Source organism: Eublepharis macularius, chromosome 6 (genome assembly GCF_028583425.1).
Source record: "Eublepharis macularius isolate TG4126 chromosome 6, MPM_Emac_v1.0, whole genome shotgun sequence".
Classification (NCBI taxonomy): Eukaryota; Metazoa; Chordata; class Lepidosauria; order Squamata; family Eublepharidae; genus Eublepharis; species Eublepharis macularius.
This window is the reverse complement of record NC_072795.1, coordinates 45,088,340-45,106,843: the sequence shown is the minus strand read 5'-3', so window position 1 is coordinate 45,106,843 and position 18,504 is coordinate 45,088,340. Positions and strand designations below refer to the sequence as shown.

Below are 18,504 nucleotides of genomic sequence, written 5' to 3'. Positions count from 1 at the left end.
ACAGCTATTATTTGGTTTTAGTCATACAGTTGCAAAAACAGATGTGGTAAGGAAAAACTCAGCAATAGTAGTGTCTCCCATTGCTGAAGAAGATCAAAACCAAAACTGTTTGGAACAGGACTCAATTACTCAGCTTATGTGTTAAAATATTGTCCTAGATGGATTTAACAAAATTTACCTAATGTAAATCTCAGTTCAATCTTACTTGTGCAAGGCTTGGGGTGTATATTTTAGGACTATAGTACATTAATGCTCTTGATATAAATATGTATCAGTTCATGGAGTATCAAACTGTCTTCAAAGCAATCTTAAAACTAGAAATAATAAACAACTCAAGTTTTTGCAAAATCATTATTATTAGTCCAGAAAAATGATCACATTGAAAATAAATGGCTTCTTTTTTTACAAAATTATACCGAACTCGTCAGAAACTGACCCAAAAGTCATATAAATATATCCTTCGATTTCTTAGAATGAAAAATTGGGTAGCTAAGAAATGCCCTAACGACAAATGTTCAGTCTAGACAGCCAAAAATATTAGATTATAGGAAATTAGTATAAAGTATAATACACGCACACTTCTGTAGATGCGCTACTGCAGCTGATCTCCATCTTGGCTCCTGCAAGGGTTTGGGGGTTTTGCGTTTCTCAAACAATCTGGCACCTAGAAACAGCAGCCTTTACATGTACATTGACTGCAGCATCTTTTCCTGCCTGTGGGAGTTCCAGTTAAAAGGCAGGCTTGCTCATGTATTCTTCCATTGTCTGCAACAAAGAACAAATCGTGCGATTAGTTTTAGTTGTAACGAAGCGCAGAGACTTTATAATTTATTTAGATACTTATGCCATGTTTTTCTCCACATTGCGGACCCAAAGTGGCTTACAAAATCTTCCTCCTTCCCTCCATTTTCCCCTCATAAACAGACCTTATGTGGCACGTTAGGGGTGCGTGCATGCAAGTGTGCGAGAGAGAGAGAGAGAGAGATTCAATGGCAAAGTGGGGGATTCAAGCCTTCATCCCCCAGATCCTAGCCCAACATTCTAAGCGTTGCACCATACTGGCTCTCCCACTATACCACCCTGGCAATGCCAGAGCATGTAAGTGGTTCAGTACCAAGAGGCACCTTTAGTAGCTCCATAAAATTCAAGAGGGTTGAAGCTAATTGGCATATTTAATTGAAGATCATTAACACAGCATTCATGGCTGCAGTAGATTAGTCTAATCAGTCTTCTAATCTGGCAAGAGTAGCCACGATTCCCAACATTATTCCCAAATATTCAAACACATTCCTCACTTTTATTAAAAAGTTATAATAGTTTTGAAATAACAAGGTGAAGGAGGATTATGAATACAAAGTTCTTATTTGTCTTCTGAATTCAGAACCTTTTCCAAAATACTCCCCTCAAATTTTCATGCTTATGTCTACAATAACAAAGGCCAACAATTTATCATTAAAAAGGAAGTTCAAATTCCGAAAATACTAACTGGTCATTGGATGCACAATTAACCACCATAGGGTAGGGTTGCCATGTTCCCATAGCAGTGTGATGTTTCCTACTCCCAGTGGGCCTTGCCTGATGGCTTTCCAGCAGTTGGAAGGAGAAACCATAGAGGTTTTGGCTATTCCTAGAGTGGCGTGACATCATTTCCAAGGTAATACTTGGCCCATTGTTATGACTTACTAATCACAATAACCTAGTTTGCAATTTTTAGATACTTATATTAATGCTATTAATGCAACATTCTTTGGCTCCTCCACCCCTATGTCACAGTTTAACATTCCAGCAATATATGACTACCCTTGTAGCATCCAAGCCCCACTAATGTCAAGGTTACTGTGCCATATGCTCAGCTTACACCAACTTCCCATAAGGCTGGCTTGCAAAATATCCTTCATATTATCACAAGTAGGGTTCCCTGGCCTCCTGTTATCTGCTCCAAGTGGCAGTGGGGAAAACATAAAATGAAAAATGGCAACATCCTCCATATTAGCAATCACTTCCAGGTACAATCCAGAAGTGGTGGTGAATAGCACTAGGTATCATTGTAAAAATCTATGGTAAAATCACAGAATTTACCATTACTATAGAATTTCCAGCAATTCCTGGAGCTACCCACTGTCACTCCCAGGTTGTACCCAGAAGTGACACAGTAATGTTGGTGCCAATGCCAAGGGCAGCCCAGCCCCTGTCCCTGATCCCCAACCATCCCACTAGTTGCCAGGCTTAGCCTGTAACCAATCATGAGTCATTCTACCTGTTCTTGAATACATGCTCATGTGGATAAATGTAATACATGATTAGGAAATCAGAGGTAGGACTGGCAACAGTTCCTATGGTCATTTCGGTTAGAGGCACAGAAAACCCAGTTCTAGATGTTGCTAATTTAGCATTGCCTCCTCTATCTCTATTGATATATCTGACCAGTTTCTTCTTACCCTCCATGCATCTGACGAAGAGAACTGTGATTCTCGAAAGCTTGTGCTACAGTAAAGTTAGTTAGTCTTAAAGGTGCTACTGGACTCTTTTCTATTTTGCTACTACAGACTAACACGGCTAACTCCTCTGTCTCTATCTCTATCGCCTTTGTTCATCCAAGCATATATCTGGGACTGGTGAGTACAGTGAACAAGAACTATTGCTTGAACTAGTCCTTAGGGTACATAATATTTTCTGATGTATTCTTTTCTTTAACAGACCATTTGCACCTTACTCATATAATTTCTGTAGCTATCTAGGGCAAGTTTGGGAGAGGGATTAGTCCAGCATCAGTTTCTACACAGGCCCCATTAGTGAGGCATTAGCTATCATTGGCTTAACTGTATCATGTACCCCTAGCCTTGACCCAAAAAAGCATGAGATTCGAGGGGGGAGCAAATGTTCTTAGTATTTACTTGTTCATGCCATTTTCTGTTTATGACCAAGGTAATTTAAGAAACAAATCAATTATGGTCTTACAAGCCTCTGAGTAAAGGAGAGAAATTATTGCAAGAGCTGTTAGTGGACAGAATGGTTGCCAGCATACTTTTCTGGTATTAAAGCTCTCGGGCAAGGAATTTATGCTTCCACTGTGCTGCACAAAACAAATCAGCAAAAGTAGTCAAGCACTTTTTAAGACACTAAAAGATTGAGCTCAACATCCATAGGTGTGAAAAAGCTATGAGCACTCCTGCTTTCAAGCTCTGTTATATTTTTTTCTGAATAGTTCAAGCCCAGTTTTCAGAATGCCAAGGCCAGATGGGAAATGGAACCATGAAGCAGGATCTCTCACGATTCGTTCACATATCACAATGAACTCTAATGATAAAACAGTTTGGCAGTGCTGTGCACAAACACAACCTGTTGTCATCCTTGCATGTTTTTACGCTCCTCCCATGTCCTCTGTCCCTCTTCCATACAGAGCTTAATTAGACACTTGTGATTTGATCAAGTCCTCATCTGCTGTAACATCTGAATACAGGCACCTGTGGCAAATTAAGAGTTTGTTTCCTCCACAAACTTGGACTCTAAACCTTCATCTCAATGTAAAATCCTGGCTTAAGAAGGGAAACAAACTTTCTTCTGCCCAGGCTTCTGTCATCGGATATCAAAGCAAATCAACATTTGATCAAACTGAAAGCATCTAATCAAACTTTATGCACAGAAGGAAGAGAAAGGTGGGAGGGACCAGAGGAGCGCACAAACACAACAAACAAGCTATGGTTGTGATCAATGACAACAAACCTCTGTTTAGAGTTTGTTGAGATGTCCAAATACACTTATTTTTGTATAAATATGTATTGGATCAGTTGGCAAGATGGCAAGAATATTAACCTCTTTTTTCTGCTAAGAAAAAGGGATTTTCATTGGCAAATACATTATTGAGAAAAAGTAGCTTAACTGACACCAACAGCCAAGAACTCAAGACATAATATGAATAGTCATATTGGAGATAAAAATTGAATATCCTTAAAACTTTTTTGTAACTTTGTGCTCAAGGAAGAACACAAATTTATTGTAAGGAAAATGATCTTGTTCTTGATATCTCATTTTTGTATTTTCCTGATTATCGTAATAAAATCAAAACAATAAATTTGGAACAGAACTGGATACAAACAATTAAAACAAAACCTTCTTACCTCTTGTAACATGTCTGCATCCTCTATGGCTTTCACTGCAGATTTTTTTGAAGTTTCTTGAATTTCCCCTCCCATTAGAAACTCATCAAGAATAAAGTACGCCTTTTCAAAATTGAAGATAATATCCAGTTCGCAAACCTGGTAAGGATTAAAGGACAGTGCATTCAGGCATGATTTTATTGCACTGAGCACAGTAATTTGGACAGCCTGTAAAGAAAAAATCCTGTTCTGTGTGTGCACCCTTGTGGCGGACCATGAATAAGGGAAATGCAAAACTACACAAGAATTCAGTCTGAGAATGTGTTATGGTTCTGAGAACATTCATATTATTTTCTTATACATTATCTAGTGAGTTAATTTTGCAGTTCTACACACATACATTAATATATTTCTACCCCCATGTTTGTAAAAAAGTAAACACAAATGCAACAGAAATGCATGATGCAGCATAATGAATTAAACAACAGAAGGGATAAACAAATGTTTACTGAACATAGGCGGACTATTCCTAAATGTGCCCAAGGTTTCTGCTGTATCCCTAAGAAATGTATTGTAAGAAACATCGATAATTACATTAACAGCAACTCTCTTACTGGTCAGAATAATCCTATGGGAGAGATGAGGAGGACATACTTAGCTTTTCTCCCTCCAACTTTATTTCTAGAACAACCTTGTGAGCTAGGTAGGTTGACTGGCCCAAGGTCACCCAAAAAGATTTGTGGCTAAGTGCGGAATGTGAACTCAGAGCTCCTCATGGAGAAGTCCAGTACTCTGACCTCTGCAACACAGCAGCTCTTTGTCTGAATGCCGCCCCATGAAGAGGAAACACTGCTGTGACTGATAGTAGTTTACAAGGACAACGTATGATAGATAAAAGGGGTACAAGTGGAGAACCAAAAGATGCTTCCTCCATCCTACCCCTTGTCGAATTTCAGTGGGAGAGGAAGAAAGGAGAAGCAGCAGCAACACTTTCCCCCAGCACTTGTCACTGCCACTTGCCTGCTTTCTCTCTTGTGCAGGGACAGAAGCTGAGGAAAGGGGAAAGAAGCAGCAGTAGTGCAGCCTCTTGGCGGCGGCTGCTTGTCCATTTCCTCTCCCTGGAGGGAGTGGTGACTGGAAAAGGAAAGAAGAGGCTGCTGCTTCCTCCATCTGGCTGCAGCCACTTTGCTGCCCACTCAGCTTCTTTTCTGGCTTGCAGTGGCATCACCATCAACCTTTTTCCTTTTCAGCCAGGCTGTGCCTGCCCACCCTTCCCTTTGCCTTGCTGGATTTTTCTTTGTTCTTGCCTCACTGCTGTCAGCACCCACAATCACCAAAATCTTCTATGTTGTCAGCACAAGAGGAAACGGTGCTTTCTCTTGTTGGGGGAAAGGATCTCATAATCTCCCATCCATTCTTTTAAGCAGAAAAATGGCCCTTGCCCATACCTGGCCCCACTGTGTGAGTTTTACGATCAACACTTTGTGATCCAGACTCAGAATTAGGCAAGACATGCGGTTCCACGAGAATCATACGGGGAATCCTATTCTCCTTCTACTGCCTTTTCACAATTCTCCTCTCCCGTGCAGGCACTTTCACTCCATCTTCCCCATTTCTTTCCCCTCCTCCTCGTTCTGCTTCTGGGGTCACCTGGCTATGTTACCTCTGTTGCCGTCCCACACTGTCATGCCCACACACCCACCAGCCAGCCTTTCTCTGTACCTGACCCTAATCTAAGGATTTAAGGATCCTCATTTGGAGACCACATTTAGATTTAGATACAATGATATATTTTTTCAGCTCCAAATAACCAATGACAGGTAGAAACCATAGTTAAGCAGAAGCAGGCCCTGGTGCAGTTCCCTGCAGCTCCTGTGTGGAAAGCAAGTCAGATCAAAGGAATCCAAGCCCATCTCACTAGAAATCATATCATGCAGCTTGACCTGAGGGAGTGGGATAAACCCCAGTGTAGGGATTAAAGATTTTTCATTAACTCTCCCTTTACTGGCAAGGAACAGAGAGAAGCAGTGAACCTGTTACTATGTTATATAGCAGGGTTTGTTGGATTGATTTTGTAACCGTGCAAAACTGTTTCAACGCAACAAACTTGTGTTCAGCCTGCCAGGATGGAGGTTTTGGGCATGTATAGTTTATAGACTTGAACCCTATCAGCCACAGTTGTTAAATATTACAGTTAATTCAGTTAATTCTGCTGTACCAAATAAACGCTTGCTCTTGCTGTATGAGTTTCCTTCACATACTTTACTTTGGACACAAGCTTAGCAGCATTTAATACACAAGCCAATTCTATTCCAAAACAAATTCTGCTGGTATCTGTGACTAGAGATGGGCACGAACAGCAATACGAACTAAAAAAAGCCACGAACAGCCCAATCAGCTGTTCGTGAACAAGCTGTTCATGAGGCCCCATTCTAAACGAACAGGTGGTTGTTGCAAGCCTCCTTCGTTGCTGTTCATCAAGCCAATCTGGCACCTGCAATCAATTCCCTTGGCAACTGGAGGCAGGGACTGCCTGAACTCTGTCTGAACTCCTGCTGTTGCCCTGGAAACCCCAATCTAAGTCCAATTTAGCTTGATAAATTGGATAAATTTAGGTCTTCCTTTCAAGTGTGGAGCTCCAAATTTGTTACAAGGAAGCAAAGAGCAGGGGAGAGGGGGGCTCCCAGCTCTGGTTTTGCAGACAGTGAGGGAGAGACAGTTGCTGTTGGCACTTTGAGAGAGAGACAGGGAGAGTGCATTGGAGCTTTAATTTTCTTTGTGTGTGATGGGATAGGGATCTACCTCTCCAAGTTCCAGGGCTGCTGCCAGGCTCTGGGCCAAGCTATTATTTTTTTACTGGTACCTTTCCTGCTACCTGCTCAGGTAAGGTTTCTGGGAGTGGTGCGGTAGGGATCTATCCCTTCAGGTTCCAGGGCTGCTGCCAGGCTCTGGGGCCAAGCTATTATTTATTATTGGTACATTTCCTGCTGCCTGCTCAGGTAGGGTTTCTGGGAGTGGTGCGGTAGGGATCTTGATGGCTGGAGGAGAGCCTGCTGACCCCCATGAACAACAAACAACGAACATGTTTGTGAACAGGTCATGTTTGTCAATGTTCATTGTCCGTTGTTCATGGATGACAATGAACAACGAACACCATGTTCGTGTTTTTTTCTGTTCATGCCCATGTCTATATGTGACCCCTGGGTGGTGTCTTGGCAAGGAGAAGTTTTTAAAGGGAACTGCTCCAAAACTATCACAATGGGTATATAGGCAGAAAGAAACATCTTTCTATGAGTTCCTACATGAAGGACAAGCATTGGGATCCATACACATGGAAATTACTACTGCTCATACATGGCAACATTTTGGAGGAACCTCAGACATTCTGAAGGGGCAAAAACACTGTGAGCTGTATTTTAGGTGTACAGCAGGAAGAAGAAGGGCTGTCTCCATCAAGTTGGAGGCTGTAAATGTTTCCCACAAGAAGGTCAAGGTCTATGAACTTTTTCCCCAGAATCATGAGGGTTTTGCCCTCAACCATTTTCGGGTTGTGTACAGATGCTGAGGGTCAACTACAAAGGTCTCCTGGACAGTGAGCACCAGAGCTATTAAACTGGGAAGGTGGGGCGGGGGAGACGATTTTCCCTGAGATGGGTCATTAAGTACAGATAGTTTCACCACTTACTAAAAATCAAAAACTGACCACTTACAACTAAAAAGCAAAAAGGCAGACTGGTGGTGGTGGTAATCCATTACAGACCCCCCCCCCCCGGGACGCTCCAAAACTGCTGTCCCCACTCAAGGTTAACAATTCTGCTGCTCATGTACACTAGGAAGTGGATTCTCTTTGCTTATAAATTATATTTTATTCCACACACCCCCTAAAAAATTTTGACCATTGGGTGCAAGTTATTCTGTTCAGACTACTAGAGGGAAGCATGAATAGAACAATGTGAATGTGGAAGACGGCCGCCTCTGAATCATAAATATTATATAATGAACCCCTGTGAACTAAAAGCAGAAAACATATTACCCCAAATGGTATACATTTTCCTAACCTATTTTAAAAATTTGAAACATTTATTTGCTCCCAAAACTCTTGTTTTAACAAATTGTATTTTCATGAATATTAAACTTAGAAATACTGCAGTGGATCCTACCCCTACCTTCTGTTCCACTGAGTAAAGTTTGACGCCTTTCTCCTTCAACCTAAGGGGTTACTTTGCTGAAGGAAGCAACTCATAAGTGGGAGGAAGGGTCCCCTTCAAATGTAATTTCATGCCAACCACACATGAAAGTTAAATGCCTCAACTTTGCTGCTTCCTACAGCTTTATCTTTGCCTGCCCTAAGCTTTATTTTATTTACATACAGAAGACCAGGAAAGCAAGATGTGAGCAAAATAGGTGAGCATATCTAGCAAGAGGACAATCAAAGTTCCTTTGTTCTCTGACCAGAAGAGCAACTGTCAAAATGGACAGCAACAATATACCTACAGGTTATGCTGGCAGAACCTACCCACAGGACAGTTACCTGGTGGCAGCCAGCACTCAGAATGACAAAGGGTTGAGTCCAACCAACCATGAGTGGAGCTTCATTTGTGGAACAGAGCAGCCCTGCTGCCTCTTCCCTCTGAAGTCCACTGCCACTCCTGTCCAAGCACTGCTCCAGGGTACAGGGCACCCCCAGGAACAGCACTGGACAAGACATGGGGGTCTGCAGTAGGAGAGGGAATCGCCAAAAATCACATATACACAAACACACCAGACGAAATGCTTTCCTTTCAGTGGAAGATGACAGATGGATATAATCCAATGTCTTCTCAGCTGGTGCTCTGCTGTAGATAAATCACGTCCTCTAGTCTTCCATGCTGGCAATGTACATGGAGGTATGCCAGAGAGCCAGTATCAGAAGTGACAAGGAAACATGGGACCTCCTGATAGTGAGGGTTTCCCAAGATCTTTCCGGGCCATAGTAAAGGCAGCAGCCCAGGTGATATCAGACCACTAGCCTGGCTGCTATCCCCTCAGCCCAACACAAATTATTCCCACTCCCCATTGACTTGTTTGGTCAAAAAGCTGAAATATAACGTTATGCAGGAAATAGTTAACAAGTTATCCTTGGCTCAAACATGCTGTTTTTAAAAAAAACTCATAATGTACCTAGAATCAGTTCTGTAGATAGGAACAACAAACATCTGGTAAAAAAATAACTTTACTTACATTGCCAAAATATCTGTCCAACAGCTCTACATAACGATGGACGACCTCCAGGGTCAGGAGCTCATTATCTTGGTCTTCAGTGGCACAGCAGAAATATAAACTAGCATACCTAAAATTTTAAAACATGAGAAAATATACAACTATCAAGACTATATCAAGGCTGTAGATCAATATAATTATATGATCAGTTACCCTGAAATGATCGTTTGCTGCAATGGGTTGATATATGATGAGATAATTAATCTTAAAGTGTCTAGAAGGGTCCCTCATTAGTACTCCTGACTTTTATAGAAGTGTGCTTCTGCAAACAACAGGATGACCATCATCTCAGATAGAGAAAAGTGGATGGTGAATTCAGTGCAATCATCAGAAATAATGAGCGTGACAGAAATAAACGCTTACTTGATCACTGCATAAATTTTTCTTACAGCTGTGTTCCAAGTGAGTCTGAATTTGTTCCTCTCTCATTAGGAGTTACACTAGATTTTTAAAAAAGAAATCTCTGTAGCTTTAAGATTGGATACAGACAATAGCCTTTCAGAAACTTGAAGAACCCAATACAAAACTACACTGAGAAGGAATACGACATAGTAGGTCTGAAATCTGGGTCCAAATCCTCTTGGAAGTTCTCAGGGTGACTTCAGGCCAATCACTCTCAACCAACCTACCTCACAGGGTTGGTTTGAGGCTAAAATGGAGAAAAGGAACCATGTATGCTTGTTTGAGCTCCTTAGAGGTAGGGTGGGATAAATATATAATAGATCGATCAACACATTCTTACAATAGTCTCCAGTCAAAAGGCGTCTTTTTAGTACTTCGTATTGACATGAGAAAAATGAACTCATGAGCAATGATTGCTTCCTCACCCAGTTTTCAAATCTTTGAAGAACTATTGTCTGTATCTGATCCTTGTTGGATATCTTCCCACTATTCCTTCAGCCATATTCACCAGAAAGCTGGCTTCAGAATGTTGAGCATGCTGGTACTTCCTGTCCCATTAATAAAAATTGTGAAAGCATCCAGGCTACTAAAAGAAGAAATGGAATCCACTAGATGCGATCCAGAGAAAGACCACAGAAATCAAAGGGATGTAGGTGCTTAATGGCAAGTTTAATTTAAATTTAATTTTCATTTAGAAAGGGGCTCAAATATATTTTACTTTCTTTGGATGGTGCTCTAAATATTTTAAAATGTTTAATGTATGCCAAGCTAATACTTGGAACTATGAGCTAATACTTGGTTCTCAAAACAGCCTGCTATAAATTAGCAAAATTTAGTAGACTTCATTCAATACAATGGCTATAACTCCTGATGGCATTTTGTGATTGCTGAATGGAGCTGATTTCATTTTGATTAGCAGTTCAACCAGCCAAAGCAGACAAACCTAGTCTGATTTATAATCAAGCTGTCTTGTATTAACAGGGTTTCTCTCTCTCTCTCTCTCTCTCTCTCACACACACACACACACACACACACTTTTAAAAGCATGTAATCTTTTTCACTTCATGCCACTCCTCTGAAACCTCACTGGAAAGGATACAATTTGTGGAAAAAGCTGACTTATAAAACTACTCACACCTTTTGTAAACAAGCTTGAGGTCTTTCCAGTCAACAAAACTGCTCATTTTGGGACTGCGAGCAAGAATAATCTGCACAATTTCTCGGGTGATCTTTTTCTTTTCTTTCTCAGGCAATGTAATAAACCACTTCTGAAGTCTTAATTTCCCTTGTCGGCTGAAGAGGAGTATAAAGTGTATCTAGAGTAAACAGAACAAATTTGGTAATACAGAGACAAAATCCACAGTCAGACGCCTTCCAATAAGACTGCGTTGCAGCTAAAAAATTGCCAGTTAACAAGGAAAATGGGTGGAGACTGACATTTTGTCCTTAAGTAGAGGATGAGCAAAAGGTTTCTTGGATAACATTTCCAAGAGAAGGTAGGGTTACATTCAGTACTTCCCCTGAGCTGTGCTACATTGATTGGCTGATTCTCTTTGTATGAGAACACATTGGAACCTTATGGTTATTTTGCTATATTTGTTATCTTATCAGATATACAAATAGAGCAGAGGTGATAGCAAAGAGATACTTGTACAAGACACACCTGTCACTTTACATCAGTTTCCCACAGATAGAAACTGAAGCACCAGGGGCCACATGAGCAGCTCAGAGCAGCCTCCGTCTGCTTCTCTCTTGGTCACTTCTATAAACAAATATGGTTGTCCCTTCACCAATACACATACCTTCCCCTCCCCTGAGCTAGGAGGGGTCACCTTCACCAACTCTCACAGTACTTGAACAGAGTTATCAGGGGATAACTTTTAACAATTAGCTTGGAAACATCAGACAACCATTCTGGCCCATTAACTTAACAGAGGATTAATGAGCCAGCAGCAACAACTACTATAGGCTCCCACACTAAATTCTCTCACACAATAAAACTGCAAAGAATGCCACTTGCTTCGAAGCAAATTGAATATCCTTTATTTACTTACAGTGTTTCCACCGCCTTTCTCCCATATTTTTTCTATTATTTTTATTTACAAAACTTATACTCTATCAGAGCCACCAAAGCAGCTAACAGATTAAAAACATACAAAAACGTATCGACAACAATTAAAGACATCAATGAAGAAGAAATCATGGAGAGGGTTGCCAGATGGTTTCCCTGCCCCAAACCAGACGGGCCTCCTGGTACTTACCCTGTTTTCTTTCATTCATGGGCATGCAAAGTGTTGATAGTTCACCTTTGTTTCCCCTGGACAATCTGGCAAAAAATCCAGACTATCCGGGGGAAAACTGGGCACCTGGCGACCCTAATTACAGAGGGAATGCCTGAGGGCAAGGGTCATACAATCAGGTGGTAGGCTCAAACCTCCAAGGATCCTGTCCACATCCTCAGATTGAATAAACCAAAAAGTATCCCAAATCACTGGACAAGTCAGCACCCTGGCACCATCTGACCCTGTTATGGATAATGGATGCGATTTTATCTGCAAAGTGTAGATCAAAACAACCACTATGGGTGACTGTGGATTGGCACGCATGGCATGAGCTCCTGGGAGTGCAACATCATCATTTCCAAAAGTGATGTCATTATGCTGGCCTTAGGAGCGCTCCCACATTTTGTTCGGGGCCTATTTTGGCCCCAAACAGGCAGAATTGACCCCACACAGAGTACAGGAACACTCCCGTGGCGTGATGATGTCATGTCTGGAAGTGATGTCATCATGCAAACGCTGGAGTGCGTGTGAAGAGGGAGCATGCAATGGAACAAAGTAAGTGCTAGGTCATCCCCCAGCCCACCAGGAGGGCATAGGGACCTGGCAACCCTACTCTAACAGCTGAGAGACAGTGTCTAGGACCCATTATGGCAAATGTCTGGGTCATTTCCTCATTCTAATGGTCAACCATGACATTGACAGGAGCATCAAACTCATCAACAGGAAAAATCCCCTAGAACTGTCAGAAAGCCATTCTTACCCATCTGGCTCATTTTAATAGATCCCCCACCCCTGCAGAGTCTTGGTATCTCTGTAAGTCTAAAGCCAAGCAAACAGTGATGTGTCCATGACAAAGGAACCGTCATCAATTCCTCCACCCTCAGATTACATTCCTCCCACCCAGAGTAAAATACCACATCAAGCGTGTGATGGGCACAATGTGTAGAACCACATGTAAAACATGTATAGCGTGATGGGCACAATGTGTAGATATTACCTGAGACAGGCCCACGGTTACCCCGGAGGCCATGAAATCCTGGGAAACTCCTGACAAGGCAAATTCAGCATGACTGTGGAAGTCCCCCAGGACAACCAGCCTGGGGCCCTTATACATCACCCCTGAGACCCCACTATCAATTCAGTCATGGAGGTTGTTAGGTGGTGGGAAGGCAGCATTAGTCAAATTATATGATTAAGTTTTTTTAAACCTTAACTATGCACACACTCAGAAAGCGTCTCCAGTTTAAGCCCAGTGATTTATTCAGCAATGCTGCTGAAATAGCTAAATTAGCAATGCTTCATTTCTAGATAATTAACAGTTAGATGTGATAGAACACTACAATACATTAAAAGAAAAGTGTTATGTAGTTAGTGACCCCAACAGTTTTGCATACGGGATTTTTAAAAAAAAATAGACACACACTTTTTCATAAGTGTCTAGATGAGAAATAATTTATTTTGCATTCTTACCCCACATCCACCCACACACAAAACTGCTCAAATAAAATACAATGCAATACATTTATACTGGCCATAATGTATGCAAACAGATTACAAGCTATTACACACAGGGTCAAATATAAAACAAACCAAGACCTGTCCAGTCCTGTATCTCTTCTCAAAGTGGTCATCCTAAGATATATGCAGATAGAGTTTCGTATACGCTTGTGTGACTGCTCAAATTACTTTACATACATGATCTTAGTAATTCCGTAACCCTCGAATGAACACTGCTATTATCATCAATACATTATATACATAGTAGGGTCATGGTAAGTTTGCCAAGGGCCACTCCATGAGTTTACAGCTGAGTCTTTGACACATGGAGCAAACTGCAAATGTGATTAAACTGAACGCAGAAAATTCTGCATACACTTCCTCCTTAACCCCAAGTGTCTTTCCAAAATATTAGGAGGGTGCTGTGATAATCTATATCAAGGCCCTTGATTTGACTGGTGTTATCATTCTACATAGCACAGTGATCCTTCCGTCTCCATTAAAATGTTTATATAATCAAAAATTAAGATGTTAATAAATCAGGAAGTTATTGTCATGGAAATGGCTCTGAAAAGAGAGATGTTCCTAACTTTGCAGACTTGAAAGGAGAGGACAGAAACTGAAAACTCGTATGGCAACAGGAAGAAGCAACTACTAAATCGAGATGTGGTGGCATTCAATCACGTTTTAAACTGTTTGGATGGTATACCGATTGTTTCCCACTGCTGCTAGGACTACATAAAGGGCTATTAACATGCATCCTGAGAAAGAGCTGAACTGCTTGATAAAGAAAGGTGACAGAATGAACAATGACACAGCTTTTGATGTTGTGACAATACACAAAGTGCCAAGTATATAGTATAAACAAAGAAGCTGTGGTTGAATTAAACAAAAAAAGTCTAAAATGCAAAGTTTAATTAGGTACAAAATACATGTATTCATGTTTGGCTGATCAACTAAATTAGGGAGTTATGAACTTTAACCAAATTCAACCAACTCCATGAACATTTGAGATGCTGGAGTTGCTCAACAATTCTCAAAGGCAGTGCAAGTTTGGACACATTTGTTTGCTTCTGGATTGCACCTCATCAAAGCCCTTCAAATGACCTTAATTGTATCATCTGTGTATACCTCCCACACTGGTTTGGTGCAGCTTGAAGTAGGGTTGCCAACTCAGGGTGGGAAATTTGTGGATATTTGGGGGCACAGCCTAGGGAGGATGAGGCTTGGGGAGGGGAGGGACATCAGGGGGTTATAATGCCACACAGCCTACTCTCCAAAGCAGCCATTTGTAATGATCAGCTGTAATTCTAGGAGATCTCCAGGCTCCACCTGGAGGTTAGCAGCAGCAGCTACAAGTGAAGGAAAAACAGTGTTTCACGTACGTGTAACTGATGTTCATCAAGGTCTTCCATGCAGGCACACATGGGACTGCGCATGCACAGGCCTGCCGATTTTAGAGAATTCCATAGCTCAAAAATGCTAGGGGGCGCCCTCGCCTTTCGGCGTGCATGCGTGGCCGTCTTTCCCACCGAAAACTGCCACAAAGAGGCGGGGTGCCCCGACATACCCTCAGTCCTCTTTCGCTGCCGTGCTGCAAGTTAAGTATCAAGATTTTAAGCGGGGAAAGAGGGAGGGCATGTGTGCCTGCACAGAAGACCTAGATGAACAACAGTTACAGGTAAGTGAAACACTGCTTTTCATCAACGGTCTTCCTGTGCAGTCCCACATGGGAGATTACGAAGCTTAAATACCTGGGTGGAGGTAACGAAGAGTTATCACAGGAAGATCGACTGCAGGAATGCTGTCCCAACTGCTGTCTCCCTTCTGTCCAGGACGTCCACCGCATAGTACTTGACAAATGTGTCAGCTGAAGCCCATGTCACTGCCTTACAGATGTACACCTTTCAGAAGATCGGCTGACAATGCCTGGGACCTGGTGGAATGGGCATGAACTCCCAACGGACAAGGTAGGTTAGTAGCCTCATAACATTTCAAAATGGTCTGAACCACCCACCTGGCTATGGTTTGAGGGGTCGCCCTTCTACCTTTCTTCTATCCTGAATAACACAGAAATAGATGGGAATCTACCCTAAAGGGCTTAACATGATCCAAATAAAAAAGGAGCACCCTAAGCACGTCAAGCAAATGCAAAGCTTTCTCCGCATTCAAATTCTGAGTGTGGAAAAAAAATGGTAAGGCTCTCTCTTGAGAAAGGTGGAAACTCAAAACCACTTTAGGCAGGAACTCAACTTTTGTCCGAAGGACCACTTTCTCAGCGTGAATTTTCAGAAAGGGGGGCTCACAGGACAATGCAGCCAGCTCTCCCACCCTTCTGGCCGAAGTAACAGCCATCAAAAAAGCAACTTTCATAGAGAGGAAACGTAATGGGCATGTAGCCAATGGCTCAAAGGGCTTAGACATCAATCTGGTTGATGATGGCAATGACCACTAAGGAACGATAGTTCTAATAGGAGCGAATAAGTTATTCAACCCTTTCAAAAATAATTTGGCAGTAGGATGAAAAAAAAACTGTCTTGTGGTCTACCATGGGATAAAAGGCAGAAATAGCCACCAAATACACCTTTATCAAGGAACTGGATAACCCTTGCTGTTTTAATCCCCGAAGAAATCTAAAACTTCAGGTAGAGAGGACAGAAAGGGATCTAAACTCCATTCCGCACACCAACTACAAAATTTTTCCCATTTAAATGCTTAAGATTAGAGAGTTGATAATTGTCTCGCATTCTGCGACACATGAATCACACGAGAGGAAAAAAATAATCCAGTGATCATCCTCGCTGTCAGTTTGAGTTACCCTATCCTGTGGTGGAGCACGCCTCCCCATATCAACAGATCTGGCTCCTCTGGGAACTTGTACATCCGTGTCTGTAACCGTAACAGAGTATGGAACCACGGTTGACGTGGCCAAAAGGGGGCTATTAGGATGGCTGAAGTCCTGTCCACTAACATCTTGCTGATCACCCTGGACATTAGAGGGAATGGGGGAAACGCATAAAAGAGGTGACCCGACCACTCGAGTTGAAACGCGTCCCCAAAAGACACGCAGCCTAAGCCGCCTCTGGAGCAAAATTTGGGAGCCTTGTGATTTTCTTCGGAGGTAAAAAGGTCTATTTCGGGTAAATATCCTGAAGGGACCACTTGTGGTTGTCTCCCTGCAACCTGCTCAAATGATCTGCTAGCGAATTGTCCTTGCTGGGGATGTAAACTGCCTGCAACCACGTCAAATGCTCCGTAGCCCAGGTCCAGATTCTCACTGCCTCGTTGCACAGGGTCACAGATGCCGTGCCTCCCTGCTTGTTTATGTAAAACATAGTGGTTGTATTGTCCGTGATGGGCTCCCCAACCCAGATTAGAAGCATCTGTAGTAACAGACACTTGTAGTCTGTTACAACCAAAGTGAACGCCTCTGAAAAGGTTTGCATCACGCAACCACCAGTCTAAGGAATGAAGGACTTTCCTAGGGTGCATTAAACTTTTTATAGTGCGGGTCCCTATCCGGGGAAAAACCCAAAGTAAACCAAAGCTGTAGGGACCTCATGTGCAGCCTTGCTAATGGAACTACCGCAGTGGTAGATGCCATACAACCGAGTAAGGTTTGGAAGAACTGGGCTGACTGAAAATGACACCTCTTAAGCTTCTTAATGAGGTTCTTAATCTTCACTGCTCTGTCTTGGGGCAGGAATCCGGAATTCTGGGTAACATCCAGATCGGTCCCTATAAATTGTATAAGTTTGGAAGGGGTAAGCTTGGACTTCTTCTGATTAACAAATAAACCCAAGTGAAGGCAAGTGGACAAGGTAACCGAGACTTAACTAGCAACATCCTCAGCTAAGTGCCCAATAAGCAATCAATCATCCAGGTAGGGAAATATACAGCACCCCTGGAGTCTGAGGTGGGCTACTACCACTGCCATACACTTGGTAAAAACTCATGGGGCAGTAGATAACTCAAACGGGAGAACCTTATATTTAAAAATACAGTTGCCATAAGAAAACAAAGGAACTTCTTATGTTCCGGAAAAATAGAAATGTGAAAATAGGCATCTTTCAGGTCCATAACTGCAAACCATGCGTCAGAGGGTAGCAAAGTCAGGACTGCCTGCAGGGTAACCATCTTGAACTTATGAACTCTAATGAATTTATTCAGGCTACAAAGGTCCAGGATAGGCCTAAGACCCCCATCCTTCTTCTCTACCATGAATAATTTGGAATAAAAGCCCAAAAAGTCAGAGTTGTCAGTGACTTTCTCAATGGCCCCTTTCTCTAACGGAGCTGAGAGTTCAGTAAGTACTCCCGATTGAGATGTTTTGGAAGAAAACACAGGAGGATGTAAATAGGGTAACTGTAAAAATTCAACTTTATAACCAAATTCAACTATTTTCTGAACCCAAACATCAGAGGTGATTGAACACCACTCAGTGAGAATACCACTTAACCTGACCCCAAAACACGGGTCAGGGCCTTGTAATTGTCAAAACTGCTTATGTGGTTGGGATTGGTCCTTGGCATGCTGCTGATGCACACCATTTTTGGTCTTCTGGGCTGGTCTCCTTCTGGTGAAGGAGGATTGTGGGCTCTGGTAAGCCTGCTGATTATGGTAGGCATACCTTACCATATGTTGGAAACATTGCTGTTGGCTTCTTTGAAAAGCTCATTATAGGCTCTAAAGTCATCCGTAGGGGATGCATCCTCCAAGGGGCCAATCTCCCCTACTGGAGAGTCTGATAGGGGAGAGTCGTTAGATCTATAACGTTCCGTACCAGCATCCACATCAGGTTCTGAGGGGTGTGGGGTACATCGGGAGCCTGAATAGGAATGGGCCCTTAAAGAAGATCTGGATTCCCTTCTGGAGGGCAGATCTGAATGACAGGAGTCTTCTCTATAATGACGATAAGAGCTCCTCTCATTAGGAAAGTGACACTCTCTCAAATAGCCTCCATAAGA

General features: G+C 42.2%; 1 protein-coding gene across 2 annotated transcripts in view; it reads right to left on the bottom strand.

Moving 5' to 3' along the window:
• Window positions 1-348: 348 nt before the first annotated feature.
• AP1S3 (adaptor related protein complex 1 subunit sigma 3) overlaps window positions 349-18,504 on the bottom strand; it is a 31,173-nt gene continuing 13,017 nt past the window's right edge. For both annotated transcript variants that reach the window (XM_054983253.1, XM_054983252.1), the window contains exons 2-5: window positions 10,896-11,074; window positions 9,318-9,426; window positions 4,119-4,256; window positions 349-765 (exon numbers count right to left, since the gene is read on the bottom strand). In XM_054983253.1, the coding sequence (XP_054839228.1) occupies window positions 730-765; window positions 4,119-4,256; window positions 9,318-9,426; window positions 10,896-11,074 (462 nt within the window). In that variant the 3' untranslated portion in view covers window positions 349-729. The remainder of the gene's footprint in view (window positions 766-4,118; window positions 4,257-9,317; window positions 9,427-10,895; window positions 11,075-18,504) is intronic.